The sequence below is a fragment of the Ursus arctos genome, unplaced genomic scaffold (assembly GCF_023065955.2).
Source record: "Ursus arctos isolate Adak ecotype North America unplaced genomic scaffold, UrsArc2.0 scaffold_21, whole genome shotgun sequence".
NCBI lineage: Eukaryota > Metazoa > Chordata > Mammalia > Carnivora > Ursidae > Ursus > Ursus arctos.
In genome coordinates this window covers 17,585,753-17,612,270 of record NW_026622886.1, presented here as the reverse complement: position 1 = coordinate 17,612,270, position 26,518 = coordinate 17,585,753, and the positions used below count along the sequence as shown (strand labels likewise).

General features: G+C 36.2%; 1 protein-coding gene across 2 annotated transcripts in view; it reads left to right on the top strand.

Annotated features, from left to right (window-relative positions):
- The window catches only part of CFAP54 (cilia and flagella associated protein 54), a 293,191-nt gene that overhangs the window by 46,929 nt on the left and 219,744 nt on the right, over positions 1 to 26,518 (top strand). For both annotated transcript variants that reach the window (XM_057316516.1, XM_044384508.3), the window contains exons 14-19: positions 301 to 451; positions 4,302 to 4,378; positions 10,559 to 10,687; positions 11,056 to 11,182; positions 23,531 to 23,617; positions 23,710 to 23,831. In XM_057316516.1, the coding sequence (XP_057172499.1) occupies positions 301 to 451; positions 4,302 to 4,378; positions 10,559 to 10,687; positions 11,056 to 11,182; positions 23,531 to 23,617; positions 23,710 to 23,831 (693 nt within the window). The remainder of the gene's footprint in view (positions 1 to 300; positions 452 to 4,301; positions 4,379 to 10,558; positions 10,688 to 11,055; positions 11,183 to 23,530; positions 23,618 to 23,709; positions 23,832 to 26,518) is intronic.

The following is a 26,518-nucleotide window of genomic DNA, read 5'->3' as shown; positions in this document are numbered from 1 at the left end:
GGGAGAATGAGAACTTTGAGGATACTGATAATCTTTACTGATACGTTAAAAAAAAGATGATAAAATTTCCATTATGGATATAGATATGCAGATTATAAGCTTAGGTGAATCTTCTTTTTGAGTTTATATAAACAGATTAATTAGGATCATTGATGTGTATAATTAAGATATACTAATAAGGGGGTGTTTACCTGACTAACATTTCCATACGTTTAGAAGATGATGACTTCAAGGAAGTCCTAAGTTTAAAAAAATATGACTCTACAATGTAATATACTTTTAATTGATTTTCTCTTTTAGTGGGTTTATCTTCTGTGGCAGATAAATGAAGTAATTCACTGCTATAAAATGGAAGACATTAACGTTGTGGTGGTAGCAGAGGTCACGTTGCGATTAAGTGAAATATTGGAGTTATTAGGAAACCCACGAAGAAAATTTAAAAAATCTCTAGGTAATATAATGAATGAAAAAGTACAAAGTTATTAATGTACAGATGTACATATGAATGTATAAGTATAAACTGGAATACAGAATAACTACTGTTAATGGAAACTAGGAATTTCAGTACTATGCTTCCTTGGTGATTTATGACCAGAGATAGAAATAATAGAGGTTTAACGAAGGGAATGTTTACAAGAGGTTATATGCTCTATGGTTCCGTGTCATGTAAGTGTCGTCTTCCCCTCCCTCATGTATTCCTCGTCTGCATTCCTCATTACCACTCTCACCTCTCTTCTTCTTCCCCATTCTTTCTTTCTACTTTTCTTTCCTCCCTTTTATCCCCGTTCTTCCTCTGCCATTTCCCGATAGAGTGTATGCTGCTTGAAGGAAGAGAACATGTTTCAGTTGCCATTATATTTTGGTGCCCACCTCAGTGCCCCACATAGACTGGGAACTTAAATAAATGTCTGTTGAGTGGATCAGTGTCTTATCCCCTTTTAAATTCTCTTCTCTCTCCTGATTCCTTCCTTTTAAAATTTGTTGTCTTCACTTATTTTATTTCTCCTCTTCTTTTTCCCCTTTCCTCTTATCTTCCTCTTTTTTGTTCTCATTTCCCACTCACTCCCTATTCTCTCTGCCCCAATCCCTTTCTGCCAGCATTCTTCTCCTTCCAGAAGGTTCCTTCTCTCAAAGGACAGCCTTATACTCTGACCTTCTTTCTTCAGCATATGGTCAAGCCCTTGAACCATCTGTTTTAAAAAGTAACCCGTATGTAGAGAGAAGGTAGGGTTATGGTTATTGGGTGTTTACTTTCCTATTTCAGCCCTCTTACATCGTGTGTATGACATTTGAGTAAAGTAATTATTGTAGTAATTGTTTTTCCAGAGATTCATTAATCTGGCTCTGCTGTTCTCAGTTGTTGAGTGTGGCTTTGCAGATGGAATTTTAGAGCCATGGTTCTCAAATTCTGATTGGCATCAATATCACTTGGGAACTTGTGGAAAATACAAAGGCCCAGATCCTATCCTACTTCATCTAGCTTGGAGCTTTCTAGTCTTTATTAGTTTATCTGGTGATTTTGATATACATCAAAGTTTGATTAAAGGTCTCTGCCTATCTAATACATTCAATGGTCTGAAGTCCTATTTTTTTAAATGTCCTGTCTTAAAATCCCTTTTCCTTTTTCTAAATTTTTATTATGCAGAATTTCAAATAGAGATGAAATAAGTTACCATGTACCTATTATCCAGTACCAATATTATGAACATTTTGCCAATCTTATTTCATTTCTTCCTGTAGCACATTTTTTCCTCTGGAGTGTTTTAAAGCAGACGTCGTGTCATTTCACCAGCAAATACCTCAATGTGTGTGTGTGTGTGTGTGTGTGTGTGTGTGTTGTTTTGTCTGTCTATGTAACAGATAAAGATTTTGTTTTGTTTTACAAAACTATAATGCCATTATTACTATACTTTACAAAATTAGGGGAAAATTCCTATGTCCCTGACTGTATTAAGAATATCTTAAGTTGGTTTGTTCCTATCAGGATCCAAATAGGCCCATACATTTTACTTTCTTACATTTTTCTTGAGTCTCTCTTTCTAGGTGATAACATTTCCTTTCCTCCTCCCCTTTTCAAGCCATTTATTTTTTGAAGAAATTGATTTGTCATCTTGTAGGATTCCCCACATTCTGGATTTAGCTGTTTGAGTCTTCATGGTATTAACTTGTTTCTTTACCTGGTAGTTCGATCTAGAGCCTTGCTTAGATTCAAGTGATATCTTATCAAAAATAATTCCTGCCAATATCTTATTCATTTGGCAAAAATTCTTCATAGGTGGTGCTGTTTACTCCCTGTTGTGTTGAATCAGGAAGCATATAATGCCTAGTTATCCCACATGTAGTGTTGTAAAGACTTACCGGTGAGGTCAGCTTTTGTCAGCCTGACCTTTTTCCTAGGTTGTTTTCCCCAGATGTAGGTTTTTGAGACAAGTTGCTGAGTGAAGTAGTTTATTTGGGATATTATCTAGGGAATCGGGGTGGTGGTGTGGAGAAGTGAGCCAGAAAAGGAAAGGAAGGCAATACAAAGTACAGTAAGTTAAGGAGAAGGCTGCTGTTGTAGGTTTAGGGCTTATTCTCATGAGAGACCTCTAGGAGACTATATAGAACCTGCCCCAGAGAGCTGGGAGGTTGAGATATTTATACAACTTTTATCTATCATTGGTTGAAGGCTAGGAGTGGGAGTGAGAAGCCAGAAAGGGCTTCAAACTTCTATCATTCCTTCTGTACTTATTATATTGAGTTCTTAAGTGAAGAAGTACTTCATCAGCTATTTAGTTACTCTGGCTATTTTTGATTGTGTGGTAGAGATTATATTTGCTAAGTATATTATAGAAATAATTCGAAGCCATAGATGAGGTTAATGTTCTTCCAGAGAAGATTCATGCTTGCTTTTACTAGATGCATGAAGACACTATTACTCCAGGATCATGTTAGTCCAGCTGGAGAGATTAAGACAATTTGAAGCTGAGATGCTCTCTTGTTGACTTATTTTCCATTTACCCTAACTCTCTGGATGCAGCCCCTTCTGGCTTCTCACTCTTGGTGGCCCCGGTTCCTAATATCTGTTGCTTTAGTTCTCAGCGCTGTCAGAAGCATCACTCAGCTTCTCAGCTTTCCTTTTCAGAATTGACAAAAGTCCTCAGTTGGGAAGGTAGCTCTAATGCCATTCTTTATTCCCTGGGCTCTCTTCCCAAGATCCAGGTGATACTTTTTCTCAAGATCCTGGCTCTATATTTATATTTTCATGATCTTCTTTGCTTACAGATGAAGAAAAAATTTTTTCCAGCTTTTCTAGTGGTCTGTAATCAGGAGAATTTTTCCAGGTTAAACCTGTTATTGAAAGCAAAAGGCCCAATGATTACTTTTTTTTTTTTTTGGTCTATTTCTTATTCAGTTTTGTTTTGTTTACTAATTACTTTTGGGAGACTATTGTTTTGTTTTATACTCTGTTTAATTGTAAATTAAATGCAATTTGTTGATTCTTTGCTAAAGTGTTTCATTTCAAAGAACTGATCGATATTGGACCATGGTCCATTTATAAATAGAAAAATCGATATTTATGTAGAGAGGGGTTGTCCCCATTGAGATATATAAATTCTTATAACTTTTCCAACATTGTTATTATCATCTTATTGGCACATAAAATGCAAAGTACAAGTCATTCTTGTATATTAATTATGGCAATCTGATTAAAAATGTTTATTGGACTGTTTATTAAGTAATGGATTATTTAGTTTAAATTATTGAATACATTTTAAAATAGGAAACTAGCGTTGTCATATATTTATAATTTATATTCTTTTAACTCAAACCAGCCTTCTCCAATATTTGTCCAAATTCATAAGGCTTTTATACTGTTTTATGAATGCTTTTCAATGGACTTTATATAGAAAGACCAGTCTCTTTACCATAATATTACCTTGTTAATAATCAAGATTTTTAATTTTGTTTGTTTTACTGCAAGATGCTTTTAAATTAACTTATGTAAAGACAAAATGTAATTATATGGAAGAAATAATTTTGTATTTAGTCAACTTCTAAGTGTTGAATCATTTCTAAAATCATGAGTAATCAAAAAGGTAACCAATTTGGCATAACATTTTTTAGGATTATGATTCACTGCTATGTTTACATTTTTTCCTTCCTCCTCTTCTTTCCTTTGGTCCTTCCTTCTTTCCCTTTGTTTTTTCTCTCCTCTCTTCTCTTCTTCCTACTTTTACCCCTTTTTTCTCTTCCTATTCATTCTTCTCTTCCCTTCCTTCCTCTTTCATTCCTTCCCCGCCCCCCCCCCCCCCCCCCAGAGATACCTTTAAGGAAAGGAACCGGTGAATTCTTTGGGATTTCGAAAGGGAACATAGAGATTCTTCCAATATTAAAGGTATTGCAAAAATATTTTAGAAAATACAGTTAAAAACATGAATTTAGATTTTCAAATAATATTAAATTTGTAAATATGTAATGGTTAATTATAGAAATAATTTTGAATATTTAATATTTGAGAATTTATAGTTTCTACATACATTGAAAACTACAGGAAACATTTTCTACCTTTTGCTTTTACTGTAGAAAAAAAAATCCCAATTAGCTTAAAAAAATAACCTGGTAAACTATCTTAAAAGGATTTGTAGTTACATTACCATTGGTATTTTGAATGTGTTGTGATTCATAGACTCATAAAGCAGAGAGGTCCTGCTCAGCACATTCCTCTGGCAGATTCAATGAGTTATTACCTGTTGAAAATACACTTAGAACAGTCCTTGGCACTGGGCAAGTTCTTAGTGATTGTTACCTTAAGAGAAGAAAGGGGGTGAGGGAGATAAATAGCTATTCCTCTTCTTGGTTATGTTTTTCTTACAATATTTGAATTACTTCTGTCCATCAAAGATTGTGTTGTTCTATAGATCTCAATGGGAGTCTAGGAAACCATGTCCTAAATGTTATGAACACTCTTTTATTTATAGATCAGAACTAGAATAACATTTTGTCAAGTGTGTCCTATGTGATGCTAATAATATGTTGCAGAAAAGGATGCCAGAGTCAAGTAACTGTGGGTGACTTTGGATTAAACACAACAGGTTATTTACTATAAGACTTCTCAGAGGCATTCGTTTGCTTATGAGCATTGTGGTTTTCCAAGAAGATATAGAATACCACATATTCTGTTATTTGAAAATAAAGCCCATTTTACCCCCTATGGAATAGCTACTTAGGACATTAGTGCTTATGGACTACTGTTGAAAACTACTTTTCTAGAGAGGAAGTTAGTGATCTATATTTTTGTTTGCCTGATCAATTCAAAAACTATAATTTTAAATTACAAAAGTTGTATTAACATTAGAGGATATTTTGAGGTATAAAAAGGAAAAATCTGCAATTTCACTATATAGACTGAAATGCTATTTTCTTAATATCCTCTTCTAGTCTTTTTTATATTTTTTAGCATAGTAGCTTCCTTATGTTTTTTCCTAACATTATTTCAGTGGCACTTTTCCTGTTGCTAAATGTTAATACTCATAATTGCCATATTTTCTCTGAAAAATCAATTTAAAATATATGTGCTAAATTATAAAGAATGTTATAAGGAAGACCGACCCATTTTCCCTTAAGAAACAATACATTATTAGTACAGTTGAAACTCCTCCACTAACCCCTTTGATCATATCACCTTTTCCCCTGCCTAGCAGTAACTGGTATTCTAAATATAATGATTATAAATTCCAGGCATACTTTCATTACATATTTGTGTATTCCCAGGAAGTAGGGAGCATTGCTTTTAAATTTATAAATATATAAATATATAATATATATATATTGCTACTACATCTAACTTGCTCAAGGTTGCATAGTAAGTGGATTTGAACTTGGGTGTATTGCCTTCAATATCCAGGCATTTAGTCACTATGCTATGTTGCCTTTTGATTTAAAAAAAAAAAGTATCTTCAGGATACATGTATAAAAGATATTTTTCTAATGCTTAAAATATGCAAGTCCTATAACTGGGTACCAATCAAATATCATGAATATGCTGGGGGGATCATTCTGAATTTACTTTCTTCTAATTATAGATTTTAGGGAATGCAATTTTGAGTTCTTTATGTAGTATTGTGTCTTAAGAGAGCTGGAGTTGAGAAATCTTAAATTGGGAACAGTATGTTTGAAATTCACAAGAGATTGAGGAGGCATAATAGCTGTCTGCCAATGGTTTTTGCAGGGATCACTTATAGTGCTTGCTAAATATACAACTTCCTATTTCCCGCTTTAGGCATATTGAATCATAATTTCAGTTGTGGGGGGACGCCTGGGTGGCTCGGTCGGTTGAGCATCTTCCTTTGGCTCAGATCATGATCCCAGGGTCCTGGGATCGAGTCCTGCGTTGGGCTCCTCCTTGCACAGTGAGGAGCCTGCTTTTCTCCTTGTGCCTGCTGCTCCCTCTGCTTGTGCTCGCTCTCTCTCTCTCTGACAAATAAATAAAATCTTTAAAAAAATAATAAAAAAATAAGAAAAATAATTTCAGTTGTGGGGTCTTAAATGTTTATAATTCTAGATATTTTCCTTTTAAAATTCCCCCAGGTAGATTCTTTTTTCTTTTTTTTTAAGATTTTATTTATTTATTCGACAGAGATAGAGACAGCCAGCGAGAGAGGGAACACAAGCAGGGGGAGTGGGAGAGGAAGAAGCAGGCTCACAGCGGAGGAGCCCGATGTGGGGCTTGATCCCATAACGCCGGGATCACGCCCTGAGCCGAAGGCAGACGCTTAACCGCTGTGCCACCCAGGCGCCCCTCTTTTTTTTTTTTTTTTTTTTTTAAAGATTATTTATTTATTTGAGAGAGAGAATGAGAAAGAGAGAGAGAACAAGAAGGGGAAGTGGCAGAGGGAGAGGGAGAAGCAGGTTCCCTGTGTGGGCTTGATCCCAAGACCCCAGGACTATGACCTGAGCCCAAGGCAGATGCTTAACCGACTGAGTCACCCAGGTGCCCTCCCCAGGTAGATTCTTAAGGAAACTAGAATTTCAGAATGACTGGCTTAGTGGGCCAGCACTTATTCTCTGAGGCTTCATAGGGCAGGAATAAGAATAGTAGAAGTTACAAAGTGCTAGATTTTGGCTTCAGGTGGAAAATTTCTGGCAAGTAAAGCCACTAAGTAAAATGAGTTTCATAGGAGGTGGCAGTTTTCCCAAATGAAGAATCTGAAGACCATTTATGAACTATTGTTACTCTTAGTTAAATTAGAAAAATGTACCCTTTCCTTGATATGATTTATTGCCATCTGATGGGAAATTGCTAAAATAAATATACAAGTCTGTGATGATAACAGCATGAATGGCACCCCCTAAAATTGTGTAATAGGCAACCTGCCCAGCTGTACTGTGACATATGGTAGATGTAGTACAGGTGGTTCGTTGGTGTGACCTAAGGGCTCAACAGTTGGTTGTTGGAAGACCCAGAGTTGAATCTTGACTCTAATATTGACTGTGTGATCTTGAACAAATTATTTCATCTGTTTGAATATAAGTGTCCTCATCTGTAAAATTATAGCAATAGAACCTATTCTACTGGTTTTATTTAAGTTATATAGTTTAAATGAGGTATTGGTATTTATTTATAGTTTATAGTTTAAATGAGGTATTATTAAATGAGGTTTATAGTTTAAATGAGGTATTATTTTTATGTAGAGCACTGAATCTTAACTTAGGGTCTCAGACCCGTCTGGAGGGGGGTGAAGTAGAGAGGAGGAGTGAGAATTTATTGTAAGGGGAATACAAAATTCGTATGCTCACCTATTAGCGATTGTAGGTGGGATAAATGATATATCTTGCATATATTCTTGCAACTATTTTAAAAAATGGGGTGTTTGTTGTAATCACATTCAAAGCTTATTTAAAAGTTTAACTGTATACATAGCAGCTAGTTCTTTCAAAAAATGTATTATAAAATCACAATAATTAGTAGGTATCTACCTCATAGGATAATGGCAATTAAAAAATTAGTCCATGAAAAGCGTTTAGCCCAGTATCTGGAACATATGACAATAACAAAGATAACAAAGGTGATAGTGATGGTGATGATGTTGATGATAGAATGTAGGTGTGTGTGGGGGAGGCTCTTTGAAATTTTTTGGTGTTAAAAAGGCATCCTTAGAGACTTCTGTTTCTAGCAAAAGGGCACACCAGGTGAGCTGCAAACCCTGTTGCTGCAAAGCACCTAGAACTTTTGGACAGAATTGAACACGTATCCTCAAGCACATTGTGGAGCTCACAAGAAAGTAAGATAAACTCCAGGGACCAAAATAGAAAGGGGAACTGAAAACTAGCACGGTCATTTTATGAGTAGATTCTGCAGTTGGTTGATGGGCTCAGTTACATAAAAGCTCAGATTAACAGCCATCCCGTGACAAGATATGAAGCTTGGGCACATGAAATGTGGGGGTTTGAACTGAGACTCACACATTAAAATTACGACCTCCAAAAGACCACATTCTAGAGAAGGGAGACCAGAAAAAAGACCCATCTGCCTATTTGTATGGGGAGGTATCTCCAAATGGGCACTGGAGGTGGGCGGGTAGGAGAGTCTTTCTTCTTAATGATTTATAATCGTGGGCATCCCTTCACGTAGGTCTGTTATTTGAATTTACATTACTTGAGTTGCGCGAGAACCTCCCTGAGCCTGTGATTCTTGAATGGAGATATATATCTATATATCTTTGAATGGATGTGTGTAATCAAATCATGTATATTCCAGGAATGCAAGGATGATTTAACATTAGAAAATATAATGCAATACGCCACATTAGCAGGTGAAAGGAAGAAATAGGACTACCTCACTAGATAAAAAGATGCAAAACAGCATTTGACAAAATTCAACAACCATTTTTAAAAAATAACTCTTAAGTCAGGAATAGAGGAGAACTTCTATATCCCACAAAGGGTATCATTCAAAGAACTATAATGAATGTTATACCTATAGTAAAAGATTAAAAGCAATCCCTTTATACTGAGGTAACAACATAGGATATCTGTCATTCTTCTGTTCAACATGTCCTAGAGGTCTTAGACAGTCAGCTGAGAAAGAAAGCAGAAAAAAAGGCATAAGGACTATAAGCCAAATACCAACCTTGTCTTGATCCACAGACTAGTACAATGCATTACACATTTTTAGTAATAGCATTCTAAATGCCTGCCCATCGGTAGAAGAGTGGATAAATATATTGTGACATATTCCTCAGCATTGCACCATTTCATTGTGGCTGTGAGGATGCATGAATTAGTGTGGGCTTGAACTAGAGTCAGCTTGGTCTCATTGCTCTTCCCGTCTTTAGTCACCTTCATGTCACAGGGAAAAAGCTGGAACTGCTTTTCCCAGCATCTCGTTTCCACGTGGTTCTAGGTTAGTCTTCCAGTGAGGGGCATTTGCAGGAGTTTATAATGAAGCGAAGACAGAGTTCTTATTTGGCAGTGGCAGATGGAAGAAGTTCATTTACCAGCCGTGCTGAGCAAGCTCGTGCAATTCACTTGACTCCGTGTGGCAGACACTTGTGGCTGTTGTCAGCCGCCTCCTTGATTCTTAGATTCACAGAGGCTTGTACATGCAGCCAAATTGTCACTGGCAGCTTTCTTGGCCTTTGTTCCCCCGTGCCTTCCAGCAGTGATAGACACTTTTAATTCTGTGTATCAAATCCCTTTCTGCTTAAGAGTATCTTGAGTTGTTCTGTGTTCCTAACCAAACTCGGACACACTGAGTTACATACACCAGCATGAAAAAGTTGCAACAATATGTTTGAGTGTATAAAGTGAACTGCAAAATTTTCTGACAGAATTAAAAAGTATGCAAGTAATATTGCATATTGTTAATGGATACATACAAATGTAGTAGAAGTTAAAAAACACATAAAAGAATGGTAAAAACCAAAGCACAGTGGCTTCCTTTAGGAGCAGAGCAAAGGATTGTTGTGTGGACAGTTCTAGAGAGGATTTCAGTTATCTGCATATATGTGTTTGCTTTATCTCCTAAAAATTTTCTGGAGAAATATGGGAAATTTGGAAGTTTGAACAAAGCTGGATGCTCTTTATATTATTTTCTGTATTTGTCTCTCTGTGAGAATAATTAGAATAAAAAGGTATTTAGTTTTTGAAATCATGGTATACACCATTGGATTTGATGGCCTCTACATCTAAATTTCCAGCTATGAGATTTAAAAAAAACTGATTTTCAAAATGAAGTGTGTGAAAATGACAAATTATGTGAGTTATATTTTAAAAATTTACCTATACATTTGGTACAGTCAGAATTTTGAAAACCATAAAAGGAAGATATATACATATTTATGAAAAGATTAATTTATATTTGGAAAAATGATGACTTGTATTTATTATTTCACTTTTATCAGTAGCACTCCACATTTAATCAAAGACACATACACTTAGTAAAAAATATAACATCGTTGGTATTAGACTATTTAAATTTGTTAGTTGGTTTGAATTATTGAAAGAAGTTTGAAAGTGTTGTATATGATTTTCCCTTAAGTGTTATTTTTCTGTTTTGTTTATAAAATTACTTTAGAAGAAACCTGTGGAACAGTTATTTTTGGCTTATGAACTTCTTGACAAAGCAATTGATGGAATAAATTTGAATTGCATGTTAACTACTTTGCCAAATGGATCATCAGTGATTGACCATTGCTATGCCAAGGTAAATGGGAAACTGTTACATGAGATTAAAGTGTTTGTTACTTAGCTAGGAAGAGGGCTGGCTTTGCAAGTAGATGAGTAAAGCATGGCTTCTGGTGGCTTTGCTCTCTTAGGCCAGAAATCTATTCCCCTCTTCCCAGAAGAAATCAAGGAGAGTGAGGAGTCTTTAAATTTGTTATTGAAGAGGCCACTGGTGAACTTGAAAAGGAGGTTTATTAACATGTGAACCAGATTGCAAAGAGTTGAGAAGCGAGCAGAATTTAATGGCTTAGAGTAAAATGATAACTTGAGTGCTAATAGGCTGGAGTTATTTTTAGTATGTTTTTATAACTGTAGTTCTTTTTTGTTTTTACTTCAATGCTACCAAAGTATACCCAGGATGTAGATGGAGACATTTGCAAACCAGTCACAGCAAATACTTTCATGATGGATTTGCATCTTGAACTAATTCAAGCCCAGCACCATATAGCTGTTGTGCTTCTTGACCAATTGCAAGGTAGTAGTGATCAAAGCAAATAATTTGTTGTGCATCAATCTTAAGATAATTTCAAGAATAGTAAATAATTTGTAAATTATGTTCTTGTTGATGGAGTGTTTTCCAGATAAATTTCACATTTTTGTTTTCTTTTCCCTGATTAATATCAATAGATAACCTTTCATTATTGCTTTATATCTGCATAGCAAATCAATTAGTATACTTCTAAAAAATTAATGTTTGAGTTACAGTAAATTATTGATATTTTGTTAATTCGATCAAGCAAGTATAATTATTGAGTGCCTACTAAGATTCAGGAACCATATTATGTTTGGTATAAATAAGATACAGTTTCTGATTTTGAGCTTCTAGATAAGTAAGCCAATTGTAACAGTTGAGATTAATAAATATAACAGAAGTGGGCTCAGAGTGTCTGTTGTGGGCACACAGGAGTATCTATAGTAAACAAGAGTCAGGGATGGCTTCCTGGGAGAAGTAATAGTTGGCTAGAAGGCTAGAAAATATCTTTATGAAGAACAAAAAGGAAACAGTCATTTGGATAGAGAAAATAGCCTTTAGCAAGCTGGAATGCAAACAATTGCGTGGTGCGGTTTAGGAAGCGCTGGAATTCTCTTATTGCTAGAATACAGAACACACATGAGAGAATGACACAGATAAGCCTAGCAATGTAGATCACAGTTAAATCTTGAATAGCTAAGGGGCTTATATTTATCCTGGAAGCTATTGAAAAACTTAGAAAGACATCTCTGACAGTAAAGTCAGAGCACACATGACTTGGATCTAAGTTCTTTTGGCCTGATTATTAGATAAAGAGTTCGAAATATATTTTTTTAAAGATGCCAATAGTAATACTAGTGTGCATACAGATAACACATTTACTTGATTTTCAAAGTAAGATTTAACATCATTATATATATAAATTGAGGTTAAATTTTGCTAAAGCCAAGTTACTCTTGGCAGGATTATATAGCCAGTATTCATTTAACAACTACTCCATTATAAATTACTGACTAATTATAGAATAGTACTAAGTGTTCCAGCCTAATACTACCTCTGATTTCTGTCTAAGCATTCTGACTTGAAGGGATACAGGCACCCTGCTGTTTATAGCAACATTATCAACAGTAGCCAAGTTATGGAAAGGGTCCAAATGTCCATCAGCTGATGAATGGATAAAGAAGATGTGGTATATGTATATAATGGAATATTACTCACTGATAAAAAAGAATGAAATCTTGCCATTTGCAATGACATGGATGGAGCTGGAGAGTATTATGCTAAGCGAAATAAGTCAGTTAGAGAAAGACAAATACCATATGATTTCATTCATATGTGGAATTTAAGAAACAAAACAAATGATCATAGGCGAAAAAAAGAGAGCAACAAACCAAGAAACAGACTCTTAACTATAGCAAACAAACTGATGGTTACCAGAGGGGAGATGGATAAGAATGGGTTAAAAAGGTGATCGGGATGAAGGAGTGCACATGTTGTGATGAGCACCTGGTGTTGTTTATAAGGGTTGACTCCCTAAATTGTACACCTGAAACTAGTAGTACACTGTATGTTAACTAACTGGAATTTAAATGAAAATCTAAAAAAAAAAAATGAAGCATTCAGATGTCACATCATATATACAACTAAATACATTTAATCAAATGCTAGTTAATTAATTAATATTTGAGTGCAAACTTTTTTCCCCAGGTTATTGAGATATAATTGACAGATAACATTATGTAAGCATAAAGTGTACAAATGTGTTGATTTTATACACTAATATATTGCAAAATTGTTACCATCATAATGTTAGTTAACACCTCTATCATGTCACATAATTGCTATTTTTTTTTTTTGTGGTAAGAACACTTAAGATTTACTCACTTAGCAACTTTCAAGTATATACTACAGTATTATTAACTATAATCACCATGCTGTACATGGGATCCCTAGAACTTATTCATCTTTTAAAAAAATTTTTTACAATAATATTTTTTTATTATATTATGTTAGTCACCGTACAGTACATCCCTGGTTTCTGATGTAGAGTTCGATGATTCATTAGTTACGTATAACACCCAGTGCACCATGCAATAGTGCCCTCCTTACTACCCATCACCAGTCTATACCATTCCCCTCCCGCCCCCCTCTGAAGCCCTCAGTTTGTTTCCAGAGTCCATAGTCTCTCATGCTTCATTCCCTCTTCTGATTATGCCCCCTTTCTTTATCTCTTTCTTCTCCTACCAATCTTACTAGTTCTTATCCTAGAACTTATTCATCTTATAACTGAAAGTTTGTACCCTTTGACCGACATCTCTCTGTCTCCTTCCACTTCCCCTCTAGCCCCTGGTAGCCACCACTCTGCTCTTTGTTTCTATGAATCCAGCTTTCCTAGATTCCACATGTAAGTGATATCATACAGTATTTGTCTGACTTATTTCACTTAGCGTCATCCCCTCAAGGTCCATCCATGTTATTGCAAATGGCAGGATTTCCTTCTTTCTCATGGATGAATAATATTCCATGATATATGTGTATGTGTATATATACACATTTATACATATATGTATATATATGTTGATGGACATACTCATACACACATACATATATGTATACATATGTATATGTATAAATATATATGTATAAATATATATGTATACACACATATATACACATATATGTATACATATGTGTATATATATATATGTATGTATATATACACACACACACACGTCACCTATTCTTTATACATTCATTCATTGGTAGATACTTAGGTTGTTTACATTATCTTGGCTCTTGTGAATAATGCTGCAGTGAACATGGGAGTGCAGATATCTCTTTGAGATCTTATTTTCATTTCCTTTGGAGATACACCCAGAGGGGGATTGCTGAATTGTATAGTAGTTCTATTTTTAATTTTTCAAACAATATTTATTTATTTATTTTTACAGAGGAAAGGGGGCGAGAGATAGAAAGAAAGAGAGAGCAGTGGGAGGGGCACAGGGAGAGAATCTCAAGCAGATTCCCCACTGAGTGTGGAGTCAGATGCTGGGCTTGATCTCAGGACCCTGAGATCATGACCTGAGCCAAAATCAAGAGTCAGACGCTTAACCAACTGAGCCACCCAGGCGCCCTTACTTTTAATTGTTTGATGAACCTCCGTAGTGTTTTCCACAGTGGTTGACCAATTTCCATTCCCACCAACAGTGTGCAAGGTTTGTTTGTTCCACATCCTTGCCAACATTTGTTATCTCTTGTCTTTTTGATGATAGCTATTCTAACAGAAGTGAAATGGTAACTTGTGGTTTTGATCTGCATTTTCCTGATGATTAGTGATTTTGAGCATCTTTTCATATACCTGTGGCCATTTGTATGTCTTCTTTGGAAAAATGTCTATTCAGTTCCTCTCTCCATAGTTTTTGTTTGTTTGTTTGTTTGTTTTTTACTATTGGGGTTGTCTGAGTTCTTTAAATATTTTGGATATTAACCCTTATCAGATATATGATTTACAAATATTTTCTTCCATTTTTGTAGGGTACCTTTTCATTTTGTTGGTTATTTCTCTTGTTGTGCAGAGCTTTTTTATGTGATGCAGTCGTATTTTACTAATTTTGTTGTTGTTGTTATTGTGCTTTTTACTGTGTTTTGTGTTGTTGTTATTACTTGTGTCTTATCCAAAAAAAAAAAAATAATTGCCAAGACCAATGTTAAGAAACATTTTCTCTCTGTTTTCTCCTAGGAGATTTATGGTTTCAGTTCTTATGTTTAAATTTTTAATCCATTTAAAGTTAGTTTTTATGAGTGGTATAAGACAGGTCCAATTTCATTCTTCTGCATATGGATATTCTGTTTTTATAACACCATTTATTAAACAGCCTGTCTTTTACCCATTTAGTATTCTTCACTCCATTGTCTAATATTAATTGGACATATATGTCTGGTTTTGTTTCTGGGCTCTTGATTCTGTTCTGTTAGTCTGTGTGTCTATTTTTATGCCAGTACCATACTATTTTAATTACTATAGCCTTGTAGTATAGTGTGAAATCAGAAAGTTTGATATCTTCCCTTTTGCTCTTCTTTCTCAGGCACTTTTTTTTGGGCAATGAATGGATGCTGAATTTTTATTACTGAGTGTGGGTAGAGGGGAGGGATGTCTTATGCTGCCATGATGCTGACATCACATCTCTGTCCTGTTCTTCTTTTATCTAGAATAATAACTCTCATTTTTTCCTTTTATGACACATTTTTGAGGCTCTGTTTCTAGAGCATTCTACAATCTGAATTTTCCTAGTAGTTTCTTCTTGATTACATAGGTGATGTTGTATAGATCCCATTGTATCACATTAAGCTGCACATATTGTTCATTTCTCCTATGATTGATGAGGCAAACTGCTTTTGTTTTGTTAAGCTGATGTCTACAAGATCTCTCCACTGTAAAGGCATCTTTCCCTTTTTATAATGAAAAAATAATTGGTATGTCAAGTGACGCTTTGAGATGAAATAAATATCCTATTCCCCAGTAGATTTTCACTCAATGGTTTTAGCTTCCATTGGTGATCCTTCTAGAATTAAGTATTACAATGGTTGTGCACAGTGATTTTCTAATTAAACTATTCCTGCTAAATTTATTTACTGACCTCCTTTTGTAAAGAAGAACTGTCCCTATTTTGTTACTGTCTTTGTTCTGTCAGTTACTGTCATTGTTCTTCTGATGTTCAAAATCACACATTTTGCCAGTGGGAGGTCTCAAACTGGATTCTGTGTTTTTTGATATGTCCCCATTTTTCTTTGAGCATGTTTTTGTTCATTGCACAACTAAATGTTCTAGACTTACTATATGCGTGTGTGTATATATATACATATATACATATTGCAAGTTCTTTCTGATATTGCCAATTCAAAGTCCCAACACTTTGAAAATCCAAAGTTATACATTTCAATTTTTTTGTATTTACCCTCTCTTGTGTTGAGAACTCTGGTTCCCAACAATATCGATGTAATAACTCATTTGCTTTATCCTGCCATATTAACAAAGTACTTTCAGAATTATTAAACTAATACCACCATTAACAATTAACCTACTAAATAAATTTAGTCTTTCTTTGCAGTTCATTATGTCTTTAGAATACACCACACATTAAAGAGCTGTGTTCAAATTTACTTGAATTAATTTTATTTTTTGTATGGTTATGTTTCCATTTGCTATATACTTAGGACCACTTGTTTGTATTTGCATTCTGTTTATATATATAAAATTTCCTTTTTAAAATTCTTTTACCCTTTTATAGTTTTCATCCTTTTACATTTTATATTCAACATTTATACTGTTTCAAAGACTGTTTCTCAAAAGACCTGCTGGTTATAGAGGGAAGCAAATAAAAATGAAAATATCTCTGTGTCATCATTTATAGTTTTTCACTGAGGCTATGTAGAATAATAACCTTGAATATTCTTTGATTTTAAAATATTTGGATTGGAAATGTATTTCCAAATGTGAATGGCATTTATATGTCAGGTTTTCTTTAAGAAAACTAGTCTATAATTCTCATTTAGTAACTATATTATCTTCTGTAGTGAAGTGGGGTCCGTTTACTTATAGAGTTACTAACTAGTTCATTCTGTAATTGTAATCCATAAATCTTTGAAGGCCAAGTGATCCTCTGAATTTTTATCAGAGACTATTTGACACTACTGATGGTAGACTTGAGCTCAAATTTAAATGGAATTAGTTATTATTCCTTTGCTGTATCTCTGGGTCTCCTTGATGTTTTTGTCCGCTTATTGAACTATCACCCTAGCACAGATCTTCACTTTTTTCCACCTTTCTTCACTCTTGCATGCTGCTGCCAGACTAATGTTATGTAAGTACTGTTTTTGTTATTTTTTAATTTTTCATTTATTTTTTATTTTCGAGGGGGGGAAGGGCAGAGGGAGAGGGAGAAAGAGAATCCTAAGCACGCTCCACGCACAGTGCAGAACCTAACACAGGGCTCGACTCATGACCCTGAAATCTTGACCTGAGCTGAAATCAAGAGTCAGACGCTTAACCGACTAAGCCACCCAGGGGCCCCTTTTGCCATTCTTATTTGAGAACTTTACCGTGGTTGCACGTTGATGAGAGTGGTATTAAATATGGCTTACCTCTACTGGGCATTCAGAGTTTTCTTGCAGTTTCATCCTTATCTCCAACGATCGTAATCGTGAGAGCTATCAGTTAATTAGCACTTATAATACCCCAGGCACTGAGAGAATGATGCATTACTTTCTGCTTTGTGTTGCTGTCTCCATGCAGATAAATTCCCTTATTCTTCACCATTAAAAAAACTTTATATCCTTTAATGCTGTCTGCTGGTATTTTTTTGTCAGTCAATCATCATCCTGTGGCATTAGCACAAATAATTAAACCTCAATGAAAGGGGTTTATTGTAAGGTTACCGTAGGGACCTTTGCATACCTCCAAGGACAGAAACAAAATATTGCGAAGCCTCTTGAGGACCAGACCTGGAAAATCAACAATCAGTGCAACATTCTCCATCTTCCTGGGCCAGTATACTTTTATTCTCTTCTCTATCATCTTCTCTTTCCTGGACCACCATTATGGTCCATCCCAGCTGTACACCAAGATCTCTCACTATCCGTAGTCAACTGGCAATAATTTGTGTGTTAGTTGAAAATGTTGAAAGAGGAGAGTGGAGGTCTTCATGGGGTACTCTGAGCTCTTGCAGGGATCATGGATGAAGCAGTTTGAAAAAGTTTGTAAAAGGGAAAGTGAACAAAAGTAGGTTGGATCCTATTTATAAGCTTTCAAGATGATTTTATTTAAGATGAGATAGAAAATCAAATATGTTTACAACTTAATTTTTAAAAAATTTTATTTAAATTCAATTAGTCAACATATAGTATAACCTTAGTTTCATATGCAGAGTTCAATAATTCATCAGTTGCATATAACACTCAGTGCTCATCACATCACGTGCCCTGTTTAATGCCCATCACCCAATTACCCCATCCCCCCACTCACCTCTACTCCAGCAACCCTTGGTTTGTTTCCTATAGTTAAGAGTCTCTCATGGTTTGTCTTCCTCTCTGATTACTTTCCATTCAGTTTTCTCTCCCTTGCCATATGATCTTCTGTGCAGTATCTTATATTCCACATATGAGTGAAACCATATGATAATTGTCGTTTTCTGATTGACTTATTTCGCTCGGCATAATACCCTCCAAGTTCCATCCATGTCGATGTAAATGACAAGTATTCATCTTTTCTGATGGCTGAGTAATATCCCATTGTATATATATATATATACCACATCTTCTTTATCCATTCCCCTCTGTTGATGGACATCTCTGCTCTTTCCACAGTTTGGCTATTGTGGACATTGTTGCTATAAACACTGGGGTGCAGGTGCTCCTTTGGATCACTACATTTGTGTCTTTGGGGTAAATACCTAGTAGTGCAATTGCTGGGTCATAGGGTAGCTCTATTTTTAACTTCTTGAGGAACCTCCATGCTGTCTTCCAGAGTGGCATTCCAGCTTGCATTCCCACCAACAGTGTAAGAGGGTTCCCCTTTCTCCGCATCCTTGCCAGATCTGTTGTTTCCTTACTTGTTAATTTTAGCCATTCTGACCAGTGTGAGGTGGTATCTCATTGTGGTTTTGATTTGTATTTTCCTGATGCCAAGTGATGTGGAGCATTTTTTCATGTGTCTGTTGGCCATTTGTATATCTCTTTTGGAGAAGTCTGTTCATGTCTTCTGCCCTTTTCTTGATTGGATTATTTGTTTTTTGGGTATTGAGATTGATAAGTTCTTTATAGATCTTGGATACTTGCCCTTTATCTGATATGTCATTTGCAAGTATCTTCTCCCATTACGTAGGTTGCCTTTTAGTTTCGTTGACTGTTTCCTTTGCTGTGCAGAAACTTTTTATCTTAATGAAGTCCCAATAGTTCATTTTTGCCTTTGTTTCCCTTGCCTTTGGAGACTTGTCTAGCAAGAAGTTGCGGTAGCCAAAGTTGAAGAGGTTGCTTCCTGTGTTCTCCTCTGGGATTTTGACGGATTTCTGTCTCACATTTAGGTCTTTCATCCATTTTGAGTCTATTTTTGTGTATGGTGTAAGAAAATGGTCCAGTTTCATTTTTCTACACATGGCTGTCCAATTTTCCCAACACCATTTTTGAAAAGACTATCCTTTTTCTTTTTTAAAAAAAGATTTTATTTATTTATTTGAGAGAGAGAGAGAATACAGATGGAGAGTGAGAGGGAGAAGCAGACTCCCTGGTGAGCAGAGAGCCAGTTGTGGGACTCGGTCCCAAGACCCTGATATCATGACCTGAGCCGAAGGCAGATGCGTAATCAACTCAGCCACCCAGGCACCCGAGACTGTCCTTTTTCCATTGGATATTCTTTCCTGCTTTGTCGAAGATCAGTTGACCATAGAGGTGAGAGTCCATTTCTGGCTGTCTATTCTGTTCCATTCATCTATGTGTCTGTTTTTGTGCGAGTACCATACTGTCTTGATGATCACAGCTTTGTAATAGAGCTTGAGGTCCGGTATTGTGATGCCACCAGCTTTGGTTTTCTTTTTCAACATTCCCTGACTATTCAGGGTCTTTTCTGGTTCCATACAAATTGTAGGATTATTTATTCCAGCTCTGTGAAAAGTGTCAATGGTATTTTGATAGGGATTGCCTTGAATGTGTAGATTGCTCTATGTAGCGTAGACATTTTAACAATATTTATTCTTCCAATCCGTAAGCATGGAATGTTTTTCCATTTCTTTGTGTCTTCCTCAATTTCTTTCATAAGTGTTCTGTAGTTTTTAGAGTACAGATCCTTTACCTCTTTGGTTAGGTTTATTCCTAGGTATCTTATGGTTTTTGGTGGAATTGTAAATGGGATCAATTCCTTAATTTCTCTTTCTTCTGTCTCATTGTTAGCGTATAGAAATGCAACTGATTTATGTGCACTGATTTTATATCCTGCCACTTTGCTGAATTCCTGTATGAGTTCTAGCAATTCTGGGGTGGAGTTTCTTAGGTTTTCGACATAAAATATCATGTCATCTGAGAAGAGTGAGAGTTTGACTTCTTCTCTGCCAGTTCGAATGCCTTTTATTTCTTTTTGTTGTCTGATTGCTAAGGCTAGGACTTCTAGTACTATGTTGAACAACAGTGGTGAGAGTGAGCATCCCTGTCGTGTTCCTGACCTTAGGGGAAAAGCTTTCAGTTTTTCCCCATTGAGAATGATATTCGCTGTGGGCTTTTCTTAGATGGCCTTTATGATATTGAGGTATGTTCCCTCTATACCTACACTGTGGAGAGTTTTGATCAAGAAAGGATGCTGAATTTTGTCAAATGCTTTTTCTGCATTAATTGAGAGGATCATATGGCTCTTGTCCTTTCTTTTATTAATGTGATGTATCACGTTGATTGATTTGCAGATGTTGAACCACCCTTGCAGCCCAGGAATAAATGCCACTTGGTCGTGGTGAATAATCTTTTTAAAGTACTCTTGGATCCTATTGGCTAGTATCTTGGTGAGAATTTTGTCATCCGTGTTCATCAAGGATATTGGTCTGTAATTCTCTTTTTTGGCGGAGTCTTTGTCTGGTTTTGGAATCAAGGTAATGCTGGCCTCATAGAATGAGTTTCAAAGTTTTCCTTCCATTTCTATATCTTGAAACAGCTTCAGAAGAATAGGTATTAGTTCTTCTTTAAATGTTTGGTAGAATTCCCGTATGAAGCCATCCGGCCCTGGACTCTTGTTTGATGGGAGATTTTTGATTACTGCTTCAATTTCCTTGTTATTTATGGGTTTGTTTAGGTTTTCTATTTCTTCCTGTTTCAGTTTTGGTAGTTTATAAGTTTCTAGGAATGCATCCATTTCTTCCAGATTGTCTAATTTGTTGGCATATAGTTGCTCATAGTATGATCTTAAAATTATTTGTATTTCTTTGGTGTTGGTCATGATCTCTCCTCTTTCATTTATGATTTTATTTATTTGGGTCCTTTCTCTTTTCTTTTTGGTAAGTTTGGCCAGGGGCTTATCGATCTTATTAATTCTTTAAAAGAACCAGCTTCTAGTTTCGTAGGTCTGTTCTACTGTTCTTTTTGTTTCTGTTTCTGCTCTAATCTTTATTATTTCTCTTCTCCTGCTTGGTTTAGGTTCTATTTGCTGTTCTTCCTCCAGCTCCTTTAAGTGTAAGGTTAGTTTATATATTTGAGACTTTTCTAGTTTCTTGAGAAAGGCTTATATTACTATGTACTTCTCTCTTAAGACCGCCTTTGCTGCATCCCAAAGGTTTTGAACAGTTGTGTTTTCATTTTCATTTGTTTCCATGAATTTTTAAAATTCTTCTTTAATTTCCTGGTTGACCCATTCATTCTTTAGTAGGATGCTCTTTAACTTCCAAGTATTTGAGTTCCTTCCAAATTTCCTCTTGTGATTCAGTTCAAATTTCAAAGCATTGTGGTCTGAAAATATGCAGGGAATAATCCCAATCTTTTGGTACTGGTTGAGACCTGATTTGTGACCCAGTATGTGATCTATTCTGGAAAATGTTCCATGTGCACTTGAGAAGAATGTCTATTCTGTTGCTTTAGGATGGAATGTTCTATATATATCTGTGAAGTCCATCTGGTCCAGTGTGTCATTCAAAGCCCTTCTTTCCTTGTTGATCTTCTCTTAGATGATCTGTCCATTGGTGTGAGTGGGGTGTTAAAGTCCCCTACTATTGTTATGTTATTATCAATGTGTTTCTTTAATTTTATTATTAATTGGTTGACATAATTGGCTACTCCCAAGTTAGGAGCATAAATTTTTATAATTGTTAGATGTTCTTGTTGGATAGATCCTTTAAATATGATATAGTGTCCTTCTTTATCCTTTACTATAGTCTTTGGTTTAAAATCTAATTTGTCTGATATAAGGATTGCTACTCCAGCTTTCTTTTGATGTCTATTAATATGATAAATCGTTCTCCACCCCCTCACTTTGAATCTGGAGGTGTCTTTGGGTCTAAAATGAGTCTCTTGCAGATAGCATATGGATGGGTCTTGCTTTCATCCAGTCTGATACCCTGTGTCTTTTGATTGGAGCATTTAGCATATTTACATTTAGAGTAACTGTTGAAAGATATGAATATAGTGCCATTATATTACCTGTAAAGTCACTGTTTCTGTATATTGTCTCTGTTCCTTTCTGGTCTATGTTACTTTTGGCTGCTCTCTTCGCTTGTAGGATCCCTTTTAATATTTCTTGCAGGGCTTGTTCGGTGATCACAAATTCTTTCAGTTTCTGTTTGTCCTGGAAGCTCTTTGTCTCTTCTTTATCTAGCCTTGCTGGATAAAGTATTCTTGGTGGCATATTTTTCTCATTTAGGACCCTGAATATATCATGCCAGTCCTTTCTGGCCTGCCAGGTCTCTGCACCAATCTTCCCCAGGAGAAGGAGGGTGGGGTCTCACCGGGGCTCTGGTGTTTGCTGGGCCCCTGCTCTGGGAGCAGTTGCTCAATCCTATGTGCACTCGCACCCTCTCCTCCTGGAAAGGAGGAGGGTTGCTTCTTTTGTTGGGCCCCTGATTGGAGAGGTGGTCCCCGATCTTGCCACGGTTCATGGTTTATTGCAACACCTAGCTGAGAGCCCACTCCAGGGCTTGCTAATTGTAGCCAGCTTCCCTGCTCCAATGCCTGGGAACTCTACCACACTATGGCACCCCTGTTCTTTCTGTGACCCTGACCACACCGTCCCACTTAGGATTCTGCCCCGCTTCACCACATGAGCACATTTCAGGCAGGGATGTTCCTCACAGGAGCAGACTTTTAAAAGTTCCGATTTTGCATTCCATTGCTATATCACTTTCTGGTAGCCAGCTTATGGAGTTTCCCTCCCACCGTGGTTTATCTTCTGGTATATCCCCTCAGATTCACTTCTCTGCACTTCCTACCTTGCAAAAAGTGGTCACTTTTCTATTTGTAGAATTGCAGCAATTCTTTTCTTAGATCTCAGGTTGAATTCACAGGTGTTAAGAATGATTTGATAGATATCTAGCTGAATTCAAGGTCAAGGGACCAGACGAATCAAGGGTCCCCTACTCTTCTGCCATCTTCCCTCCCCATCTATAATTTAAATATTTTTCATGTCCTCAGGCATACTGTAGCAAATAAAAGAATTTGTCAATAAAACTGCATTATAGTAGATTTGTTTGAATTTTTATCTGTTAATGAAAAAAAGCTGATATATGAGAGGAAGCAATAATTTTACAAATAGTTACCCTTTAATGTTTAAAAAATATTTCCTTTCTTAGACACAAATCTAATTGTAATGGCAGTCTCCTCTTCCTTCTTCAGTTTTGCAGACTCCAACTGTTAGCAAACATAGATCTACCAAAGGTCCAGAAAAGCTAAAAGAACCCAGAAGCATTGACTGTTTTACAGGTAATTAAAATTGGGATAAACTGTTTTTCTGAAAACTTTGAAAAATAGTTTTCATGTTTCTCTTTTGATAAAATGTTTGTTTTCTGTTTCAGAATTGAGTGTACTGAATAAAATAAGGAAGAACAAGCTATCCAAAGCAATTTACTTGATGCAGAAAGCTCTTCTAATATTTGAGAAAGATTCAGCCTCTACATCTTCACACAACTTTTTGATGGTAAAAACATGCCATTCCTTTTTTCAGTCCTGACATAACCTTTGTTAAATGATTGATTTAGTTCACTTTGCTAAAAATAATGTGTTGCCCTTAACAGTAGATTATGAACTTTCAGGTTCCCTATATCTAGTCCTCTCTTTGAGTAGAACAATTCCGAGCAGGGAACTAACCTATATAAACAGTCCTGAACTCTTCTGAAATGAGAGATCCTCTCTCTTTTTTCTCTCTCTGTAGGGTCAATTTATATTGGAAGCCAAATAAAATCAGAAAAAAGGATTAAAAATGAGGGAAACTATAGAGCTTAAGTGACACTATGCTAGCATAATGCATTCCTTGCTATGGAATTAAAATACTTCAAGCCCATTGGCTCAGATGCCTTCTCTGAGATGGATATTGCTAATTTGTATCTTACTCTGGCCTGGAAATTGTTCTGTGTTCTTACCAATTCATTGTATGTTGATTTTACAATTTAAATTCTTGAGGGTAATCACATTTCAAGCTAGAGGATTTTTAATAATTTTGTCCATGTGTATTACCCATAAAACTTTGATGGTATTGGCTAAGTGAATGGCACATGGTGAAGTAGAGAATAATGCTACAAGTAGTTTAGCTGATAAGAGAAAGAAAGAAATAGGTCAAAGCTAGGGAGAAGACACAGAGTTTAAGAAGAGTTTAAGAGAAAAAGTTCTGCAGATTTATATAAGGCGTATGAAGAGCCAGAAGAAAAGAGAGAAATTGAAGGTATGAGAGGGGTTAATAGAGCACAGTCCTATTAGAAGAGGGAAGGAGATGAGATTGAAAACACAGATAAAGTGGTTCATCTTTAGTGGAGGATAGGCTACAGGGCAGACTCCTCATCCTCTGATACAAAAGGGAAGGAGGAACAGATTGATGTAGATTTGTGTAGGTCTATTGGTGTGGACGCAGAGAGTTGAGTTTATGCCTTCCTATGTCAATCATCTGATAAAGTAGGAGGCAAGGATATCTGCCAATAATGGAGAGCAAGGGTGGACAGTTGGACTGAGGAGAGAGAAGATGGTTAGAGAGTGGAGTGGAATGGATGAGGAATGGATTAGGGAGCCAACAACAAAGTTGAAGGACTGGCTAGCATAAAGTTCTAGCTGAAGTTGAAGACCATGAATTTATACTGGGCCCCATCTGCGTGGTGGTATGGCATTTCCCTGGGGTAGTATTTTTAGAAGCTGTGACAGCAGAATATTTGTGACAGCAGAGATTTGTACAGGGCTAGATTTTTACAAATGAAAGTGGGGTTAAAAGTTCCTAATAAAAATGGGGTGCAGATTGAGTAGTGAGGAAAGTGATACCTTCAGGTATTCAAAGACTAGGTGAGCATGGGGATGTCAAGAGACTGGACATGTCTGTGAGGTCAGGGACCAGAAAATCAGAGTCTGAGAGAACTGGAAGGATAGGTGTTTGAGGTTAGAAAGCAGGATATTGGAATTTAAGATTTCTGATATGTAGCACTTTCTGATCATCTGTCCATTACTTCATTCATCCAACAAATGTTTTTGAGTACTTATGATCCATTCAGCAAATATTTATTGTACATGGATTGTGTACCTGGTATTATGCTGAGTAGAGGGGATAGAAACAAACAAACAAAAATCCTTTATTCAACAAATATTGATGGATTGCCTTTTTTTTTTTTTTTTTTTTGTGGTCCCTGTCTTCAAGATAAATCCAGTTGGTGGGAACGTAGACAATTAAGTAGGTAATTATGGGTCACTGTCATAGATACTTTAACTGCAAGAATGCCGGGGGAATTCAGCAGAAGAGTTCCTAACCCAACAGTGGATAATATATAGAAACTTCCAGAAATGGAATCATGAGGTTGAATACTGATAGAGAGGCAGGTGTAGCTAGAGAAAGAGGAAGACAAAGGGTGAAAAGGACTTTATAGGGAGAGAAAACATGACAAAGTTCCTGGAGCTAGAAGGGTCATAGAGTTCTTGTGGTCCTATAGGTCATTCAGTGTCATAGAGGCACAGATGAAATGACAAAGGGGAGAGGGGGCTGTTGAGAGAAGAGGGTAAGAAGTGAGACCAGAGAGGAAGTCTGAGGATTTGGGTGGACAGATGCTATTAATGTTCAAGGTTGGGAAGTCTGTCCTGGCAGTATTATGGAAGAACCTTATTATAATTGAATTTCAGCATTTGAATGAAGGAGTTTGATGATGGTGTTGGACAGCCTCAGCTGACAAGGCCAAGTGGTGCCTGATCTTTGTTGGAAGACTTTGGGTGTGTTCAGATCCATTTTCTCAAGAGATGCTTCTGTGGCCGCTTGCTACTGTGTAGTGCTTGGAGGATACTAATTCTTCAGTCCTATTTCTATGTCAAATAAAACTTACCTTTCTTTTTTAGAACTGCTTCTCTCAGGAGTAATCTTGTGGGCTCTCAGAGCCTGGAGAGAATAAAACCTCTGGGATTTTCCTTTTTGTTTTATTATGACTTAGTCTGGTCCTTATACTGTCGTCATATGCTCATTCCTGTTAGGCCTTTATCTTCCTACCTGACAGTGGGGGACACACTGGAGATGTGAGAAGACTGCAGTTTTTACATTTTTTCCCTGTGTGTCTTTTTCTTCTATTTCTTAAAGAAACTATTTTAACTTAAGAAAAATTGTAAATATAATGTCCTCTTAGGATAGACTCATGAGATGCATTTAGG